Source organism: Oncorhynchus masou, chromosome 21 (genome assembly GCF_036934945.1).
Source record: "Oncorhynchus masou masou isolate Uvic2021 chromosome 21, UVic_Omas_1.1, whole genome shotgun sequence".
Classification (NCBI taxonomy): Eukaryota; Metazoa; Chordata; class Actinopteri; order Salmoniformes; family Salmonidae; genus Oncorhynchus; species Oncorhynchus masou.
In genome coordinates this window covers 12,617,565-12,639,672 of record NC_088232.1, presented here as the reverse complement: position 1 = coordinate 12,639,672, position 22,108 = coordinate 12,617,565, and the positions used below count along the sequence as shown (strand labels likewise).

The 22,108-nt window shown below is 42.9% G+C and overlaps 2 protein-coding genes across 8 annotated transcripts in view; both read left to right on the top strand.

The window, feature by feature from the left end:
• The window catches only part of LOC135507814 (meiotic nuclear division protein 1 homolog), a 34,218-nt gene extending 16,484 nt beyond the window's left edge, over positions 1-17,734 (top strand). For all 3 annotated transcript variants that reach the window (XR_010450713.1, XM_064927486.1, XM_064927485.1), the window contains 2 exons: positions 14,773-14,817; positions 15,898-17,734. Coding sequence is in view for 2 of the 3 variants with exons in the window: in XM_064927486.1 (XP_064783558.1) it covers positions 14,773-14,817; positions 15,898-15,929 (77 nt within the window). In the remaining variant the exon portion in view is untranslated. The remainder of the gene's footprint in view (positions 1-14,772; positions 14,818-15,897) is intronic.
• A 1,526-nt stretch (positions 17,735-19,260) lies between these two features.
• LOC135507813 (transmembrane protein 131-like) overlaps positions 19,261-22,108 on the top strand; it is a 118,512-nt gene continuing 115,664 nt past the window's right edge. For 3 of the 5 annotated variants that reach the window (XM_064927483.1, XM_064927482.1, XM_064927480.1), the window contains exons 1-2: positions 19,262-19,467; positions 20,355-20,425. In XM_064927483.1, the coding sequence (XP_064783555.1) occupies positions 19,344-19,467; positions 20,355-20,425 (195 nt within the window). In that variant the 5' untranslated portion in view covers positions 19,262-19,343. Of the gene's footprint in view, positions 19,468-20,354; positions 20,426-22,108 lie in introns of all 5 variants that reach the window. The other 2 variants (XM_064927484.1, XM_064927481.1) reach the window with 2 other exon arrangements.

Below are 22,108 nucleotides of genomic sequence, written 5' to 3'. Positions count from 1 at the left end.
TATTTAACAAAGTCTACCTACGGGTAGTGTATGCCCATGGGCGACTTGTCTTGGTTTCCCCTTTTCCCACCAGCAATCAAACACAAACACCATAACCAAAACAATACTCACAGGTGATGACAAAGTGCTATGGAGGTGCTCAAACAAAAAGTGAGGTTAATACACAAAGAGAGAGTGAAACACAGAGACCTACAGACATGGCATTTACAGAGAGATTGAGCTCTAGAGCAAACAACTGACAGGGTTTTTAAACCAAGGGAAATGAACTGTGATAGGGTAGGAAAACAGGAGGAGGTGTGTCTTCTGATTGATTGGTGACTGATTGGGGAGTGATGATTTTCACCTGTGAGGGGAGAAGGATAGCAAACACAGGATACATACACACAGGATACCTGTATCCGTAACAGCCGCCATCCATCTACGGTTTCTGATTAGGGTAGGTTTTAATAGTCAGTGGGTACAACTTCTCCAAGTCGGCATATAGGTTGATGTTGACCGGAACATATTTCAGTCCGCGTGATCAAAACAATCTTGAAGCGTGGCTTCCGATTGGTCGGAGCAGCGTTGAATGGCTCTCGTCACTAGTTCATCCTGTTTGAGTTTCTGCCAATAAGACGGAAGGAGCAAGATGGCGTCGTGGTCGGATTTGCTGATGGGAGGGCGGGGGAGGGCTTTGTATGCATCGCGGAAGTTGGAGTAGCAGTGGTCGAGGGTATTCCACATGCGCGTAGCTCAATCAATGTGTTGAAGGAATTTAGGGTAGACTTGTTCTCAAATTTACTTTGTTAAAATCCCCAGCTACAGTAAATGCAGCCTCAGGATATATGGTTTGAAGTTCCTTGATGGCTGTCTTGGTGTCTGCTTGAGGGGGAATGTACACAGCTGTGACTATAAATGACGAGAATTCTCTTGGTAGGTAAAATGGCCAGCACTTGATTGTAAGTAGTTCTAGATCAGGTGAGCAGAAGGACTTGTGTTCCTGTATGTTATGATTACATCATGAGTCGTTAATCATAAAGCACACATTCCCGCCCTTCCTTTTCCTAGAGAGGTGTTTATCTCCATCGGGCCAATGCATGGACAAGCAGAGTGCCCGTTTTTAGTCCAAGTGCCTTTGCGTACCCATGTGACTCTAATTTGTGACTTGATTCATCTTGTCATCCTCTCTCCCTCAATGCTACGAGGCCTTGCTATTGAGTTGTCAATAGCGAGGCCTGTCATTTTTATAGCCCAACAATGCGCTCCACTAGTGTCACTGAAGAAGCCATTACAGTCCAGAGTGATTTAAAACACGGACTGTGCTCAGAATTTTGGGGAAACATCTGGCCTCATGTCCATTACGAAGTCCCCTTGAAAAAAACAGCCCATTTCCCAATGCTGTACTCACACGGCTAAACCACTACAACAGCTGTGTGGCTCCCGCGACAGGGAACTCTTTTAGTCTGTTCTTTTATGGGTTGAACGGGTTCGATTCATTTTGCCTTTGCAATTGCTCTGCACATCAAAATAATAGCCGCAAGCGCACCAGTGAAGGCCCTTGCAGGTGTGTGTTTAAGTTTCTATTAGTGATATGTACGGGATACGGGACATATACTGTCCAACGAAATGCTTACATGCAGGTTCCTTCTTGACAATGCAACAACAATAACAAAGAATACTGACAAGGTAAAAGGCTCACGAGAATAGAATAAACATTTTAGCATGAGTGCCTTCTGAAAGTATTCACCCCCTTAACGATCTGGCATTAATGGCTGTGTTCCTAGGTTCCATATCTAGGGAGTTTTTCTTAGCCACCTTGCTTCTACATCTGGATTGCTTGTTTTCTCTTTGGGGTTTTAGGCTGGGTTTCTGTATAAGCACTTTGTGACATCTGATGTAAAAAGGGCTTTATAAATACATTTGATTGATCCCTTGATTTCCCCCCCCCCCACATTTTGTTACAAAGTGGGATTCAAATGGTTGTCTTGTAATGTTTTGTCAACGATCTACACACGACACAAAGAACTATTAACATTTGTAAAAAGAAATATGAAAAATAAAATGCATAATGTCTTGATTTTAGATAAGTATTTAAACCCCTGAGTCAATACATGTTAGAATCACCTTTTGGCAGCGATTACAGCTATGAGTCTTTCTGGGTAAGTCTCTAAGAGCTTTCCATACCTGGATTGTGCACCATATGCCCATTTATTTATTCAACAATTTTCAGGTTTTGCCAAAGATTTTCTCTTAAATCTGCTTGAAAATCTAACTTGACCACTCGGGAACAGTCACCATCTTCTTGGTAAGTAACTCCAGTGTAGATTTGGCCTTGTTTTAGGTTATTATCCAGCTGAAAGGTGAACTCATCCCCCAGCGTCTGGTGGAAACCAAATTTTGCTCTAGGATTTTGCCTGTGCTAAACTCACTTCCGTTTTTCTTTTATATCCTGAAAAACTCCCCAGTCCTTAAAAATTACAAGCATACCCATAACAAGATGCAGCCACCACTATGCTTGAAATGTGTTATATTGGATTTGCCCCAAAGATAACACTTTGTATTCATAATTTCTTTGCCACATTTTTTGCATTATTACTTGTTGCAAACAGGATATATTTTTTATTCTGTAAAGTCTTCCTCCTTTTCACTCTGTCAATTAGGTTAGTATTGTGGAGAACTACAATGTTGATCCATCCCAAGTTCCTTATCACAGCCATTAAACTCTTAACTGTTTTAAAGTCACCATTGGCCTCACGGTGAAATCCCTGAGTGGTTTCCTTCCTCTCCGGCAACTGAGTTAGGAAGGACACCTGTATCTTTGTAGTGACTGGGTGTATTGATACACCATCCAAAGTGTAATTAAGAACAGCCCCATGCTGAAAGGGATATTCAATGTGGGCGGGAATGTCCATAGGGGGAGTAAGAGGGCAGGCAGTGTACGCCCAATGGTGCATTCAGCTGCACGTATCACCCTCTGAAGAGCCTTGCGGTCTGTGATGCAGCCTGACCGTATGCTCTAAATGGTGCTCCTGTCGAACACTGAGGGCCCTCGGGGACAGGACAAATTTCTTCAGCATCCTGAGGTTGAAGAGTTGCTGTCGTGCCTTCACTACGGTGTCTGTGGGGTTAGACCATTTCAGCTTCTCTGACATGTGTACGCAGAGGAATTTGAAATTATTGACCGCCTCAACGATGGCCCCGTTCATGAGGATGGGAGCGTGTCCAACATGGTTCTTCTTGAAGTCCACAATCAGCTCCTTTGTTTTGCTAACGTTGAGGGAGACGTTTACCTGGCACCATGCCGTCCGAGTGCCTACCTCCTCTCTGTAGGCTGGCTCTTCGTTGTTGGTGATGTTGATCTTCGTTGTTGTCTTCAGCGAACTTGATGATGGAGTTGGAACTACCCATGCAGTCGTGGGTATGCAGGGAATGCAGGAGGGGACTTAGGATGCACCCTTGTGGGGCCCTCGTGTTGAGGATCAGTTTCGAGGTAATGTTGCCTCCCTTCACCACCTGGGCTCGGCATGTCAGGAAGTCCAGGACTCCGTTGCATAGGGAGGAGTTCAGACCCAGAGCTGCGAGCTTTGTCGTCGATGAACAGCATCCTTCCATATACATCACACACATATTCCTTTTGTCCAGGTGGGTAAAGGCAGTGAAAAGGCGAATGCGTCGTCCATGGATCTGTCAGGGCGGTAGGCGAATTGGAGAGAGTCGGGGAGGGAGGAGGTGATATGGTCTTTGACTAGCCGTTGAAGCATTTCATGAAGACTGACGTGAGTGCTACTGGTCTTTAGTCTTTCAGTTCAGTTACTTTCACTTTCTTGGGCAACAGGGATGATGGTATAAATCTTGAAGCAGGTGGGTATAGAGGCCTGAGCTAGGTAGAGATTGAAAATGTCAGAACACAATAGCCAGCTGGTCTGTACATGACAATTCTGTGGAGTTGATGAGGGGAGGATGGCTCATAATAATGTCTGGAATGGAGTCAATGGAATGGTATCAACCATCTGGTTCCACATTTCAGCTTTTCTTATGAGCCGTCTTTCCCTCAGCAGCCTCCACTGACACAATACCTGTTAGCAAAGGTGTCTGCTAAAGGTGACCTGCATGCAGGGCTTTGTAGTCTTGCATGATGTCTACAGTGAGGCTAATTAGCATTTTTGAATCAGAGTGAATAGAGCTGAATATATTAACAAGTCACCTTGTCCGAGAGATTTACATGGTTATCAAAACATCACAACAGGTTAAACCTACACTAAACACAGTACTTATTTGAAGTGTTCCTAAAATCCCATATAGGAAAAATGAATGGTGGAGAAAATATTGGAACCATTTCCCTGTTTTGACCACTAGGTTTTATGGGTATTGTGACACCTCCACTATGGGGCTCTATAACAAAGGGGTTGAATAATTATTGAATCAAGATATTTCAGCTTTTCATTTTTTATTAATTTGTAAAAATGTCAAAACATAATTCCACATTGACATGGAGTATTGTGTGTAGACCAGTACCCCAAAATCTCAATTTTATCCAATTTATCCATTTTAAATTTGGGCTGCAACACAACACAATGTGTAAAAAGTCCAGGGGTGTGAATACTTTCTGAAGGCATTGTAATACAGGAAGGCACAATTTAATATTTACACTTGTTTTGGGTAAGGGGGGATTGGGGAACTGTTAAAATGGTGCAGTATTTCACAATCATAGTAAGAGTGTGTGTGTGTGGCATGAATGTATGTGTGAGCAAGTGCATGTTCGTGTGCATTGCAACCACTGAAGGCATCCCCCATCACTCACTTGTCTTGACTGGTATCTGACCCCCCCCCCCCCCCCCAAAAAAGGAGTTTTCTAATTGTGGCCCATCTACTGTGGCTCCCTGGTGAAAGTGGATGCCCACCGCTCCTCCTCACCCTAGCCCCCACAGCCCGTCCCCTGAGCTCTGAAAGACGAGGACACGGCAAACTGTCAAACCCTCACCCCGTGTGTGTGTTCTTCTTAAGCCTTGAATGATGAGTGAAAGTCGAATAATGTGATCCATATCCTAAAGAGGCATGGCACTCCCAGATGGATGGCTGGAGGGAGGGAGGGGGGGGGACCTCCCCTATTCTGGTTCACCCTGCTAGTGGGTTTACCCACATGTCCTTCAGGAACTGATTGATTCTGGTGACACCGTTGTCGGTAGTGTGAACCGAATACCCTGGCGCAGGCGGATGCCAAGGAGGTCTCCGCCCCTACCGTTTCGCCCTTCTCTCTTTTTCACCACCATCTACAGTGAGGGAAAAAAGTATTTGATCCCCTGCTGATTTTGTATGTTTGCCGACTGACAAATAAATTATCAGTCTATAATTTTAATGGTAGGTTTATTTGAACAGTGAGAGACAGAATAACAAAAAAATCCAGAAAAAAACATGTCAAAAATGTTATGAATTTATTTGCATTTTAATGAGGGAAATAAGTATTTGACCCTCTGCAAAACATGACTTAGTACTTGGTGGCAAAACCCTTGTTGGCAATCAGAGGTCAGACGTTTCTTGTAGTTGACCACCAGGTTTGCACACATCTCAGAAGGGATTTTGTCCCACTCCTCTTTGCAAATCTTCTCCAAGTCATTAAGGTTTCGAGGCTGACGTTTGGCAACTTGTACCTCCACAGATTTTCTATGGGATTAAGGTCTGGAGACTGGCTAGGCCACTCCAGGACCTTAATGTGCTTCTTGAGCCAATCCTTTGTTGCCTTGGCCATGTGTTTTGGGTCATTGTCATGCTGGAATACCCATCCACGACCCATTTAATGCCCTGGCTGCAGGAAGGAGGTTCTCACCCAAGACTTGACGGTACATGGCCCCGTTCATCGTCCCTTTGATGCGGTGAAGTTGTGCTGTCCCCTTAGCAGAAAAACATCCCCAAAGCATAATGTTTCCACCTCCATGTTTGATGGTGTTCTTGGGGTCATAGGCAGGATTCCCCCTCCTCCAAACACGGCGAGTTGAGTTGATGCCAAAGAGCTCCATTTTGGTCTCATCTGACCACAACACTTTCACTCAGTTGTCCTCTGAATCATTCAGATGTTCATTGGCAAACTTCAGACGGGCAGGGGGACCTTGCGGGCACTGCAGGATTTCAGTCCTTCACGGCATAGTGTGTTACCAATTGTTTTCTTGGTGACTATGGTCCCAGATGCCGTGAGATCATTGACAAGATCCTCCCGTGTAGTTCTGGGTTGATTCCTCACCGTTCTCATGATCATTGCAACTCCACGAGGTGATCTTGCATGGAGCCCCAGGCCGAGGGAGATTGACAGTTCTTTTGTGTTTCTTCCATTTGCGAATAGTCGCACCAACTGTTGTCACCTTCTCACCTAGCTGCTTGGCGATGGTCTTGTAGCCCATTACAGCCTTGTGTAGGTCTACAATCTTGTCCCTGACATCCTTGGAGAGCTCTTTGGTCTTGGCCATGGTAGAGAGTTTGGAATCTGATTGATTGATTGCTTCTGTGGACAGGTGTCTTTTATACAGGTAACAAGCTAAGATTAGGAGCACTCCCTTTAAGAGTGTGCTCGCAATCTCAGCTCGTTACCTACATAAAAGACACCTGGGAGCCAGAAATCTTTCTGATTGAGAGGGGGTCAAATACTTATTTCCCTCATTAAAATGCAAATCAATTTATAACATTTTTGACATGAGTTTTTCTGGATTTTTTGTTGTTGTTATTCTGTCTCTCACTGTTCAAATAAAATTATAGATTGAACATTTCTTTGTCAGTGTGCAAACATACAAAATCAGCAGAGGATCAAATACTTTTTCCCCCTCCCTGTATCTGTCCCCCGCAGCTGTCTCGTTGCTGGAGGGGCTCCACAAGGCAGGGCGTTCAGTCCTGCACACATTTTCACATAATCGTCTCCATGTTACCCCCATGAAGCGCTAATTGTATTTCCAAAGCTGCTTGTGATTCTTGTGAGGTTATAGGACACAGTGTTGTCTAGGTTCAAATGAGGTGTGGATTCAGCCTGCAGAGTGTGGTAAGGCCAAGCATCCCTAGAGTCTGGTTCTGGTCTAGCAGAAGGCTGTGGGCATAGGGGTTCATTAAGAACCTACTATTAGACTTGCTATCAAGAGATTTTGGCACTTGATAAAACTGAGTTGAACTGAATTAATCAAATGTTTTACATTGAAGGACTCAGTCAAGGGAAACAATTAAATAATTAAAAGCAAATAAACTTCAAACCTCAAAGGGCATTTGTATAACAAATAATACAAAACCATCACGGGGGGGGGGGAATTATTATACATTATTACTCTAAATATTATGCAGCTGAGCTATACTTTGCTGTGTTGGCGCCTACAGGTGAGTTTGCTTTGAGTTAACAATTAGCCAGTAGCAATGATATCCTCGTAGTTGGAGAAGCTTGCTTTGAGTTTGAGTTATGGATAGGCCAGGCCTCTGCTGTTTATGATCGCTAGGTATGCTCCTCTCTTTAGACAGTCTTGTCGGCTTTGCCAACAGGATTTAGTCTCAGTAGAGATGTAGTACACACTGGAGCTGAAATGGCTCCATCTAGAATATTGCTCTTGCACAGAGAGCTGAAGATCATCTCATCTTGCATCAGATCTCCTGGTCGGCTCCTTGGGGTGTTGGCCCTCATTCTTGATGCTAGGACCATGACCCCTGAGGGTGTCTGTATTAACATAGAGCTCCATGATCTTTTCCTCTGCCTCACCACTGTCAGTGGTGTCCATAGATACTCAGACTTCTCCACTACTTATGTCACTGAGTTACCCCCAAAAAACAAATGTCTGCACTATACTCTTGCATGGGTCTCTGCTCAAATCAAATCGAATTTTATTGCTCGCGTACACATTTTGCAGATGTTATCGCGGGTGTACCAAAATGCTTATGTTCTTATCTCCAACAGTGCAGTAATACCTTAAAATACAGAATTTCTGTGACAATACTGGCCAGTTACATGCTGTATTACCTATCTCCCTCAGTAAACAGGATGCTATGATAGGAAGACAGACTTGCAAAAAAGAGCTTTGACCTTTGAAAACGATGGCAAAAAAAAACCTCGCTCTTTTGAAAAAGGTCATCAGTGTGTCGTCGGCTAAGTGAAACACTTCTTTGCAATGGCATTTTGACTTTCAATACAAACTCGGGCTTGAACAGAGTTTTTTAAAGTTTTTCCACATTGATAAAAATAACAAACTCATTCTTAAAAGCTCATTCTATTCAATCATATTCCAATATGCCTGTGACTTCCTAATAGAATGTGAGCTCACTTTCAGGGCTGTACAGTGCGATCATTTTACTCACACATGTGCCTAAATATTTGAATTAAAGTAGTTTTACCTTTAAGTGGTGAGGCAACTTGGGAGTGTAGCTTGCTAGCTGACTCACTTGACTGCTGACATTGATTGAGAAACCACTAATGTAATGGAAAGTAACAGTTTCCAGTTTTTAGAAATGTTAAAAGTATTGAGAATGAAGTGCATAAATAAGTATTCACACCCCTTTGCTATGACACTCCGAATTGAGCTCAGGTGCATCCAATTTCCTTTGATCATCTTTGAGATGTCACTACAACTTGATTGGATTACACCTGTGGCCAATTCATTTGTTGGACATGATTTAGAAAGAAAACACTCCTGTCTATAGAAAGTCCCACAGTTGACCAAGCACGTCAGAACAGAAACCGTACCATGAAATCCAAGGAACTGTCTGTAAGTCTCCAACAGAATTGTAATGAGGCATATCTGAGGAAGGGTATACAAATATTTTTATAGTGTTCAAAGTTTCCAAGAGCACACTAGTCTCCATCATTGGGAAATATGGAACTACCCAGACTCTGCCTACAGCTGGCCGTCCGACCAAGCTGAGCAACCGGGCAAGAAGGACCTTGGTCAGGCAGGTGACCAAGAACCCTATGACCACTCTGACAGAACTACGGAGTTCCTTGGCTGAGATGGGAGAACCTGCCAGAAGGACAACAGTCTCTACAGCACTTCACCAATCTGGGCTTTCTGGGAGAGTGGCCAAACGGAAGGCACGACGGCATGCTTGGAGTTTGCAAAATGGCAAGAGAAAGAGATTGATCATAAGGCAAAAGATTCTGTGGTCTGAGACACAAATTTAGCTCTTTGGCCTGAATGGAAAGCGCTATGTCTGGAGAAGGCACAGCTCATCACCCATCTAACACCATCCCTACTGTGAAGCATGGTGGTGGCAGCATCATGCTGTGGGGATGCTTTTCAGCGGAAGGGACTGGGAGACTGGTAAGGATAGAGGGAACAATGAATGGATCCAAATGCAAGCAAATTCTTGATGAGAACCTGCTTCAAAAAGCAAAACAACCTTAGAATGGGACAAAGATTTACGTTCTAACAGGACAATGACCCCCAAGCATACAGCCAAAGCAACGCTGGAATGGCTTCAGAACAAGAATGTGAAAGTCCTTGAGCGGCCCATGCAAAGCCCAGACTTGAATCCCATTGAAAATCTGTGCAAAGACTTGATTGCTGTTCACCGCCGCTCCCCGTCTAATTTAAGAGCTTGAGAAAATTTGCAAGGAAGAATGGGAGAAAATCACCAAATCCAGATGTGCAGAGCTGATAGACATACCCAAGACGACTCAAAGCTGTAATCGCCGCCAAATGTGCTTCTACAAAATGTATTTAATCTATTTTTTTAATTCAGGCTGTAACACAACAAAATGTGCAGTAAGTCAAGTAGTATTAATACTTTCTGCACTAAGTACCCCAGCAGTTAGGTCATTTTATCTTTGAAAACTCAAACATACTTTAAATTCAGCAATACAGTGTCTCCAATGGATGTGGGACAAGTAAATGGAGGTACATCAAACCTAAATTTACATTTTATAAGAAATCTTGACTCCATGTGAGCCTGCTTTGACTTAGCAGTTAGCCCGTTAGCACTTGATGGGTTTGGAGTTTCAGTTATTGATATGCTACTTTCTCACAGATCCAGAGGAGCAATTCACTGCATTGTGTATTATGCTAGCTCTCCTCTGTCTATCACGCCACACGGTTCTTTTTTTCTTGCCCTGATAGCGGTTAGGCTCCCCTTGCACCCAGTACCCAGGGGTCAATGGGGTACCGTCCATCCATTGAGGGGTCCCTTCTTCATCTTGGTCAGTTAGACCAATCCAGAATCCCCTGTCGACGTATTCATGGATAAATACCTATTCCTCTCTGCTGTTTTGTGATCACCAGGTCTGTTCCTCTTCTTAATGGTCCTGTTTGCACTCCTCCCAGGATTTAGTATAAACACTACACTCACTGTCATGAGAGGTAGTAGAAACTTGAGCTTAAATATCTCCATCCCTGTTGAGAGGTTTGCTCTCATTAATGGCACTCAACAGTTAAGAAGTGCAGCTGAGCCAGATATTGCTGGCATGGTTCCTACAGGTAAGTCTGCTTTGAGTTAGCCACTAGCATGGATGCCCTCATATTTTGAGAAGCCAACCTGGAACTTTTGTGTATGGGTTGACTACCATCTCACAGATCCAAAAGTGCAGTTCACTGCATTCTCCTCTCGGGTAGAAAAATGGGTCCATCACCCTGCAGTTTGCCATGAGAACTCAGGTTCTCCTCCTCTCTCCTCCCTGTAGACAGAGGTGTGTCATCCGCCCATGTTTATGATCACCAGGTCTGCTTTTCTGCCAGGATTTAGTCTCAGTAGAGATGAAGTACAAACTGGAGCTAAAATGTCTCCATCCCAGTTTCTCTAGCCCAGAGAGCTTTTCTTGTAGACTGACAATCACTTTATTATAGTGTACACTCAGGCCTTTGATCTCAGCCAGCAGGACAACAGCCCCAGACACACTGCAGCAACTTTGTACTTTCTGGACTGCTGATCTTCTGCTCGGCTCTTTGGGGTGTTGCCCTTTTGTCTCATTGCTGGGATCATGACACCTGAAGGTGCCTGCACTGTTGTAGACATTGACAAGATGCTTCTGTATGTGTTCATATTTACTCTTCTCTGCTTCACCCCTGTCAATGCTGTTTTTGTTGTCATAGATACTCTCAGACCTTTCCATCTCCATGTACTACCTATGGCCTTCCGATTCAACCAGAATGCCTTTACTGCTGTCCTAATACATGTCTCTTTGTCTGTGACAGTTCTGTTTAGTTAGGGACTTCCTGTCAAACCAGGAAGAGAAAGGCTTCTATATGTGAATGGCTGCAGTGCGGTTATTTTAAGTTCAGGCGGACAGATTGCTCTGCCAAAAAAGCATGTCCCTTTGGTTGAGGAGGGCCTAGCATATTCACATCATTGAAAATTATGGCAAAAAATATACTAGTTCAGCACACACAGTGTAACTTCCAGAGTGAGACTAACTTATTTTATTAAAATGTTTTATCTAACCTTTTATTTAACTAGGCAAGTCAGTTAAGAACAAATTCTTATTTTACAATGACGGCCAAACCCTCCCCTAACCCGGACAACGCTGGGCCAATTGTGCGCCGTCCTTTGGGATTCCCAATCACGGCCGGTTGAGATACAGCCCGGGATCGAACCAAGGTCTGTAGTGATGCCTCTAGCACTGAGATGCAGTCCCTTAGACCACTGCGCCACACAGGAGTCCAAAACTTATATCCTGAATGTGGTTCTTCAATTGACCCAAAAATTGACCCTTTGCTGTCAAAGGCAACATGACTCAGAAAAGCACTGAGTTGTATTGTATTATAATGAACAAAAAGATAAACGCAACATGTAAAGTGTTGGTCCCATGTTTCATGAGCTTAAATAAAAAATCCCAGACATTTTCCATAAGCACAAAAAGCTGATTTCTCTCAAATTTTGTGCACACATTTGTTTACATCCCTGTTAGTGAGCATTTCTCCTATGCCAAGATATTCCATCCACAACAGCATGTTCACTACACAGGTGCACCTTGTGCTGGCGAAAATAAAAGGCCACTCTAAAATGTGCATCTTTGTCACACAACACAATTCCACAGATATCTAAAGTTGAGGAAGTGTGCAATTGACATGCTGACTGCAGGAATGTCCACCAGAGCTGTTGACAGAATTTAGTTAATTTCTCTACCTTAAGCCTCCTCCACGCCACGCCAACCTTCACGTGCGGCTTCTTCACCTGGGGGATTGTCTGAGACCAGCCACCCAGACAGCTGATGAAGCTGTGGGTTTGCACAACCAAATAATTCCTGGAATAAAGTGTCAGAAATCGTCTTGGGAAGCTCACCTGCGTGCTTGTCGTCCTCACCAGAGTCTTGACCTGACTGCAATTTGGCTTAGTAACAAACTTGAGTGGGCAAACTTCTCACTGTGTGTATGTGTGCTTGAGTGGGCAAATGCTCACTGGCCTGCTGAAGAAGTGTTCTCTTCAGCGTTTCAACTTCACCAGGCAGACCGAGATCCTGAGGCCCATTGTTGTGCTATTCATCCGCCACCATCACCGCATGTTTCAGCATGATAATGCCCCATTTTGCAAAGATCTGTACACAGTTCCTGGAAGCTGAAAATGTCCCAGTACTTCCATGGCCTGCATACTCACCAGACATGTCACCCATGTGAGCATGTTTGGGATGCTCTGGATTGCAGTGTACGACAGCGTGTTCCAGTTCCCGCCAATATCCAGCAACTTCGCACAGTCATTGAAGAGACAGTGGCACAACATTCCACAGACCACAATCAACAGCCTGCTCATCTCTATGCGAAGGAGATGTCGTGCTGCATGAGGCAAATGGTGGTCACACCAGATACTGACTGGTTTTCTGACCCACACCCCTATATTTCAGTCAGTTTTTTTTAAAGGTATCTGTGACCAACAGATGTATATCTTTATTCCCAGGCATGTGAAATCCATAGGTTAGAGACCATTTATTTTAATTGTCTGATATGAACTGTAAGTCTGTAATATATTTGATTGTTGCGTTTTATCGTTTTGTTCAGTGTAGGTGAAACTCCGAGCAGATTTACTTTTAAAAGCCTGTGTCAGTCAACACTCTGTCCATTTTTAACCCGAATTTCAGTTTTTTTTAAGCTCAACTAGCTTCAGCAGTTTTAAATTGATCTTCACTGCTGCTTGTCTTAACTTGCCATAATTTTAGCAGCATCGGAGACATCAAGGATCGGTAAACAACTCCCTTCTAAAGCACAGCTCTTGTCGTTATTGCCAGGGACAACATTTGCACACAGGCGCTATGGATATACTGTAAGTCCGCAGTGGATGTTTAATCTTGGTTATAAATTTAGGGTTTAGTGTTAAGACTGACATGAGTGCTTTGTTTGGTGTCTAAGAGCTATGATAGCGTGGTGCTTTGTAAAGAATAGAGTTCAGTTAAAGTTGGCCCTTGTCTTTCAGCTTCAATCGGATTTCTTATGTAAAATGTTTCAACAAAAATCCTAGACCAGCATCAAAACTGTGTGTACATAAACCTTGACTTATGCTTACTTATATTATACATTTTATGCTTACTTAAAACTTGATAATTTCAAGCTTTTATTTCTTTGCACATAACTTTTTCTTGTAAATTTGAGTTGCCAGTGAATTCCAGTTGAGCAAGCAAGAGGAGAAGTGGAATTTGCAATTCAAAGTGCAGCCTCTGAAATGTCAAGTTTGTTCCCCAAAACCAGTTTTTATTTTTGTATCCTCTCTCTCTTACACGAGAATCACTTATTGTTACTCATTTTACCATTTCCCACACAGCCTTTGTGATTAAACCTGTGTAAGTACGTTAACTTGGACATAGTTACTGTTATGTATTCTTTGGTCTCAATGGGTTTGGTTAATTAGTTGTAGTTTTAAGAGAACGAAACAGTATAGCTCTATCATTTTCCTGATTGAGCTGTATTGAGTTCTTATTTGTGGACATAGGCCTGTGCGTGACAAAACAAAAAAGGCCACAAATGACATTTTATTTAATTCAGATGACTGTTGCGTTTTGGTTCTACAGCAATAGCTACAAATCAAGTTACCCTCTGCCTCTACTTGCTGATCCGAAGCAAGATTTCCTTTCATCTAATAACCACTCAGTATATCATCACCGGTGTCGAAAATCTGATCCAGGAACCGCTCCTTCGAGGGCATCTTTTCCCTGGAGACAGAGGTGTTACTTGGCTTCCAGCGACGAATGCGGCTTTGGCCAAGCTTATGTGGCCCACCCCTCCCTTGGCTGGTGCTCCCGTGCCCCTCTGTCAAGAAATTAGGGCCCCAGCGCTGCACTCTCTCCTCAACGCTAGGTAGCATGTTACACTGACATAGCAGATTGACCTGCCATCGTCGCTGCGGCTATTCACAAAAGGCTGTAACGGATGGCGCACACAGGGTAAATCTCACTTTGGAATTGAAAGTGTTTGGTGTGCGCTCAATGTGATGGTTTGGGCTTGTAAAGCGGCGTCGGGGCTGGGGTGTCGGACTGTGATTTCTCTGGTCAGAGCATTGAAAAAGAAACGCACTCCAAAGCATCTGTCGAAGTAAAGGACTCGACGTAAAACTGGCACTGTAGTGGTTATGTAGTAGTGTATAAACGTACCCTTTTTGTTTCCTGTAGTCAAGTGATATGTACAAATGTTCTACTAAATGCATCAACTATTTCTGATGAAAGACTGAAGCTGGTTCTCAGACCCAGATTACTCCAGGACTAAAATGCATGCTCAAAGCCCTTTTCAGATACATTTGCCATTAAGGCCAGGACTTGGCACTGGGTCAGGGATACCGGCCATCAATGTCTGATTTTGTTTTTGGTCTTTGTCTCGCAGTTGCATAAGTACAGTAACTATGTGTTGATGGCAGGTTTGTGTCTTGCAGGAAAGTCCAATGTCACAGCTAAAGAGGCAGTGTCCAGATGGACAGGTAAGTCAACTGAAAGACAAACCTGACTAACACACACACGAACAGGCCACCAGACTGTATGGACATTACACTGGGTTGGATGATTCAACATGGTGTAGGCAAAGGCCCCACACATTCACCATTACTGGACATTTTCACACACACACACACACACGTTTTCTTCCCCTGACCTTTTTTTTTGAGTCGTGTAGGAAAAGGCACATCCATTACAAAGTGGTATTTCTCTGGGAATCCCATTCTGTGATGACAAAGCTTTTTTTTTTGCCTTCACTGAAAACGCAGTACCTACTAACTAACTAACTAACTAACTAACTGCAGCCCTAAGCACTCCCCATTGTGGCCCGTGTAAACTCCCAGCATACCCTGCACTCCCAGGATCCCTGTGCACTACGTGACCCCCGGCAGTAACCTGGGGTGACCAGTGACCTCCAGGGTGATTATGGTCGTGGGGAGGGACTACAGGGAGTTAGGGGCTACTAGGTGGAGTTTAGTGAGGAGCAGGGTTAGTATTTACACACCAATTATTGTGTTGCAGTGGATAACTCGCCTTTAATTTACGACCTTTCACACTGGGTGAACACACAGGCTTTCCCTCTCACTATCACACACAGCCTTGCATGCGCACACACACACCCCAGGGATCACACCACCACCCACTCTGTAAATAGTGTCATTGCATGACATTAGCGAGTGAATGTTATCCGGCCTGGGTTTATTGTTAAGCCTGACAAGTCACTTAAAGGTGCAATTAGACCTATCCATTGATCCCATGGAGTGAAAGTGCTCTGCTAACATTCTCATAAAGGATTAACTTTTACTCACAACAAATCTCTATTTGGCAACATTGACGTCAGAATTGTTTAAATGTCAGTATTGTTTAAATGTTTTTGTTTTGTTTGAATAATGCGACGCATCGGAGTGAGAACACAACAATATGCAGTGATCCAATTGTTCTAATTTGACTTTTGTGAGTCAAATTATTTTCATTTCAGTGAATTTTGAACGAATGAGATCAGTAAGAAACATGAGTTGTTTTAATAAAGTAGTTTTCTAATCATTGAATTTTTATCTACCATCAAGTCGTGGGCCAAGAGGAAGTTTGGTTTCTATGACGGACGCATCGATAAAGCCTTCGGGATACCTCAAGACTTACATGGACTGACTGCATGATCTGTAATTTCTATTAATTGTTTTTGTTAATTGAGTGACAGCCATTGCACACATTGCAACGCAAGTCAGACATGTTACTTAAATCCACTCAGGCAAGCCCCTCAAAAAAACAGCCTTGTGCTTTTTGTATTTGACTTGGAGCAGCTGCCATTTTGACGCTCGCTCATGGCCCTCGCAGGTGCAAATGCTGCTTCTGTGGCACTTGAGAAGGCGCTGTGCTAACCTTTTGGCTGTTCCGTCCGTGGTTGGGGTCTGGGATCAAGAGCCCAGAGTCTTTGACGGAAATTTGTTTTGTCCAGTACCCCCCCCCCCCACCACACACAGAAAAAGAAGCGGCACATCGAACTCCCATCGATGTTAAACATCTGATCTTACCTGATTTAAACAGATGGAAATGAAAACAGCCACTCATGATGTTTTTGCTCTCCCCCATCTCTCTTTTTGTAATTTACTTTGACAAAATAAGCGTCTGCCACTGTGGCACCAGGACTGACTGGATTTTCCTTATCTCTTGTTTAAATCAAGAGGGAGAGGGTCATTGTGGACATAACGTGCTTGGTGATTGACAATGCAGTGGAGAGCAAGGAGCACCGAAACACAAATAGGAGTGCCACTGAAATATTGTTGAGGAGGCTTTACAGTGGGGATATGTTTAGAATTCACCATTTAGAAGAGCCATAAATTATAACTCCCTGTAAATGTGCTTTATAGTTTTGTGGCTCTGTAGACTCGAGAGAGGATTTCAGGTTTTGTTGTTGAAAACATGATGGATGATTTGTTTGAATGGAGAGGTGAATGACCGGTAACATTTCAAAGTCTTTGTGTTATATTTTCATAACTGTTGTCTTTCCACAGGCCTACATGTACCTTAATTGATTTCATATGCCTTGAATTTCCAAGCAACAGGGTGAATGCATCACCTTTCATTTTCTGTCAACTGGAATGTGGCGAAAACCTCTCAAACATAAAGGGCAGCACTTTTCTATTGTACTCCGGGATTTATTCCAACGTGTTAAGAGCAGAAGGGGTATTGTAGTTGTGATCGGTTCAGAATTATTTTTGTGCTTTTGCTGACTTGAAGTTTTGACTGTTTTTGTCAAACTGCACAAACAATGGGTAGAATTGCTGTGCTCATGGCGTTGACTCCAGATGCCATTATACTATTAGGGTTGAAATGTCAACCCATTTGTTCCAAATTAAAGTATCCACACAGATCCTACCCACCTCTTCACGTTGTTCAAACTGTACATGGGATTGTCACTGCAATTATTTACTGCTGTAACCTTGTGCATGTTCTTCAATGTTCAATGTATTCCTAATTCCATGCTCCCTTTACAGCAGATTCAGCATTATTGTACATAGGGAAAAGGGGCCATCTAGTCAGTTGTAAAACTGAATGCATTCTTCTGAAAACTGTCTTCCGCATTTAACCAAATACCTCTGAATCAGAGGCGTGTAGGGGGTGGCTTTATTGACATCCATGTAATCAGTGCCTGGGGAGCAGATGTTGTGGGAGGTTAATTGCCGTGCTCAAGGGCAGAATGGTAGATTGTTACCATGGCGGCTCTTAAGATTTGGTCCAGCAACCTTTCGATTACCAGCCAGGCTCCTGCCGCCCAGTAGGACCTGCTGCTACAAATATACTAATACTTTAATGAACAAAAATATAAACGCAACATGTAAAGTGTTACTTACATGAGCTGAAATAAAATATCCCAAAAATGTTCCATACAAATAAAAAGCGTATTTCCCTCTGATTTTGTGCATAAATTTGTTTACATCCCTCTGTGTGCATTTCTCCTTTGCTAAAATAATCCATCCACCTGACAGGTGTGGCATATCAAGAAGCTGATTAAACAGCATGATCATTGCAAAAGTACACCTGGTGCTGGGGACAATAAAATGGCACTCTAAAATGTGTAGTTTTGTCACACAACACAATGCCACAGATGTCTCGTGTTTTGAGCTGTTGCCAGTGAATTTAATGTTCATATCTCTACCATAAGCTGCCTCCAATAGATAATTTGGCAGTACGTCCAACCAACCTCACAACCGCAGACCATGTGTAACCACGCCAGCCCAGCACCTCCACCCGGGGGATCGTCTGAGACCAGCCAACCGGACAACTGATGAAACAGGAGTATTTCTGTATGTAATAAAGCCTTTTTGTGGAAAAAAATATAATTCAGATTGGGTGGGCCTATGCGTGCCTACGCCCACCCATTGCTGCACACCTGCCCAAGTCATGTGAAATCCATAGATTAGGTGCCTAATGACTATTTCAATTGACTGTTTCCTTAAATGAACTAAGTCAGAAAAATTATTGCATGTTCCATTTACTTTTGTTCAGTATACTTTACCTGAACCCAGTGGGCAGATATTATTTCAAGCATAACATACCTAGTCTAAACATATTAAGCCTAAACGTTTGAACAATGACACAGACCACGGAGAGTATGTGTGAACCTGCTTCGCCTGTCCATTCTGATTCATGAGGTTGACCTGAATGTGCCAACTTTGAAGTCTCCACCAAAACAAAATGTTCACCCTTGGAGCAGTTGTGTCCAACGTGGACTTAATTTAGATATAGGCTATTGACTTTTATGTATGCAACTAATTGTCTACCAACCATTGTTGCTAACCTAACACTGGCCTACAGCACATGGCTTGTTTCAATGTTGAACTTGAATACCAATGTCCTTTATAACTCTTGTTATAAAGCTAGTATTAGATAAAGTGCAAGAAATGTGGAAGGGTTCTCATGGCATAATTTGAGTTTGCATGAACTTCAGATGTTCTAGCACTATGTATATGGTAGTTTGATTATTCTATATGGGAACCACATGATGGCATCTCCCTTAACCTTTGAAGTGATGACGTTATTGACTTTGTTCGTGATCAACCTCAGTAGTAGTTGGGTAGTATAGGCAATTTAAAAACATTGGGTCCACAAGCACATCATCAGAACCTAGATTTGCTTTGGGTTGACCGCATGACAGTTGTTTGCCAGCGCGGAAAAAAAAACGAAATAGAATGTTTCCCACAAACTTTGTTCTCTGCAAGATTTACTTGCGCATAGGACTGGCCACGCGATATTCCAATGAGTTTTTATAATTTGTTACGTTTAGTTCGTCATGTTCTGGTCAGCCTCATTGCCAAAATCAGCCAACGCAGGCAGGCAGATGAATGCAACCGCTTGGCTGTAGTCGGCGCATACTTTCCACACACACAGCGAGAAAGAGGGCGAGGGTTGAGGAACAGAACAGAACAGAACAGGGTGGGAGGGTTTGCGAGACGGGAGAGAAAGAGAAAAGCCAAGCGTAGCACAAGGCAGGCTGCTAGATGAACAGGGCAGCATGGCGGGGGTACGGGTGTTCCAACAAGGCAGCTGCTGTCACAGAACAACGTGGATTAATATTATACTCGGAATTCTACGGCTACTTTTGCCCTGCGTACAGCATGGAGGGGCTCAATTACAAGGTCTGGAGAAGTACATTTTTTTCCCCCTTCAATAATTAAACACCCATTGCGAAAATGTCGGCGAGAACTGCCCGTAACGTAACTGCTAACGTTACTGAGTTGACAGTGAAGACATGTCCCTGTGCGAAAACGGGAACGCTATTGCAACCATCGTATTGTGGATTAAAAACGAAAGTGTCGAATATGTTGGATGTATGCAGACATGTAGCTTACGTTATTCACTTATAAGGGCTAAGACTTATTTGATTTAATTTATATATCAGTGGCCAGTTTCCTGTGCTGGTTCATGCAAGCTGTAACGTTGTTTCAGTGAAGTGTCGCGTTTACAGTAGCTAGCTAACTTAGCTACAATGGAACTTCGTTTAATTATTGTTAGCTAGCCGAATGCCATTGCTTTGACTTTGTTTTAAATGTTTCCATTTATTGATTATGTTATACATGTATAGCTCGGCTTTTATAAACGTGAAAGCTATGTGCTTACAAGCTAACCTAAAACCAAGCTAGCCAGTTAATAATAATAATAATAATAATAATTTGGCGGGTGCTTATTGGCCTATTTAACACATGTACAGGTGTGTGTATTAATAATGTGAATTGACAATGTGATTTCTTGCATATCCCAACTCTCCCTGAGACACCCTCAGGGAGTGGGATCACGGACAGTTGAATACACACCTTTGTCAGTCATGCATTTGCCCAAGTTTTTATGCTAAACCCTGACAAACAAACGTTTGCGCTGTCCACGCTCCACGGTAATACACTGGGGTAAAGCATTTTTATCTAGACAGTATTTCTTTAACCGCTATCTGATGTGTTTGACAGCTAGTTTCTTGTTCTTGTAAGCTTTTCGTTGTTTACCTATTTCCCCCTCTCTTCCTCCCACCAAGCCCTGAGTCAAATGTCCAGCGTGGTCGAGGTTTGGCAAGCTGAGGATGCTGACCCAGTAGTCCCAACTCAGGTAAATTCAGTACCCAATTTATTGAGCTGGCATAAACCTTAGTTGCAGATTACATAAAGACAGCCAGCCATTTACAGTACAGTTCAAACGTTTGGGGTCACTTAGAAATGTCCTTGTTTTTGAAAGAAAAGCACATTTCTGTCCATTAAAATAACATCAAATGAATAAGAAATAGTGTAGACATTGTTAATGTTGTAAATGACTATTGTTGCTGGAAACAGATGATTTTTAATGGAATATCTGCATAGGTGTACAGAGCCCCATTATCAGCAACCATCACTCCTGTGCAAAACACCAGTCTCAACTTCAACGGTGAAGAGGTGACTCTGGAATGCTGGCCTTCTAGGCAGGGTTCCTCTGTCCAGTGTCTGTGTTCTTTTGCCCATCTTAATTTTTTATTGGTCAGTCTGAGATATTTATTTTTCTTTGCAACTCTGCCTAGAAGGCCAGCATCCCGGAGTCACCTCTTCACTGTTGAAATTGAGACTGGTGTTTTGTGGGTACTATTTAATGAACCTGCCAGTTGAGGACTTGTTTGTTTCTCAAACTAGACACTAATGTACTTGTCCTCTTGCTCAGTTGTGCCCCGGGGCCTCCCGCTTTCATATTCTGGTTAGATTCAGTTTGCGCTGTTCTGTGAAGGGAGTTGTACACAACGTTGTATGAGATCTTCAGTTTCTTGTTATGTTCTCACATGGAATAGCCTTCATTTCTCAGAACAAGAATAGACTGATGAATTTCCCCCCCAAAATGTTTTGTTTCTGGCCATTTTGAGCCTGTAATCAAACCCACAAATGCTGATGCTCCAGATACTCAACTAGTCTAAAGAAGGCCAGTTTTATTGCTTCTTTAATCAGGACAATTGTTTTCAGCTGTGCTAACATAATTGCAAAATGGTTTTCTAATGATCAATTCGCCTTTTAAAATGATAAACTTGGATAAGCTAACAACGTGCCATTGGAACACAGGAGTGATGGTTGCTGATAATTGGCCTCTGTGCGCCTTTGTAGATATTCCATTTTTTTGTATTTTTTTTTAAATCAGCCGTTTCCAGCTACAATAGTCACTTACTACATTCACAAAGTCTACACTTTATTTCTGATCAATTTAATGTTATTTAAATGGACAAAAAATGAGCTTTTCTTTAAAAAACAAGGACATTTCTTAGTGACACCAAACTTTTGAACGGTAGTGAAAATATCTTCACACAAAGCCCACTACCTGCATGGGTATATCACCCTGTTTGGCTCCCGTTTGGATCTGCCTTGGAGCGCAATCATATCAAGGAGATTAGTTTGCTGCTGCTACATTGTATCACATTTTTTGTATTCTATAATTCGTCAAACTGTTCATTGTTATATTTTGTGAAGTCAGCTAAACGTGTTTCTGTTTGAAACGTAAGGATTTATGGTTGAAGCGAGGAGTCCAAATGGAGGCGGGAAGAACTTGCCAAGGATACCTGGCATGTGGCCTGCCCTGTTACTTGTCTGAAGTGTGCAATAAGTGTGTCCGTGAATAGCAGAGCAAAGCCCTGTCTGAAATATCTACATTTCATACATATCTAACACATTTTATTTGGCGGAATAGAAGCCCGTGAAATGCTTGGTTAAGGGCGTGTCTGACAAATATGATTTAGAGAAAATAACCTAGCTATTCAAATCAATGAAGTTGGCTAAATAGATG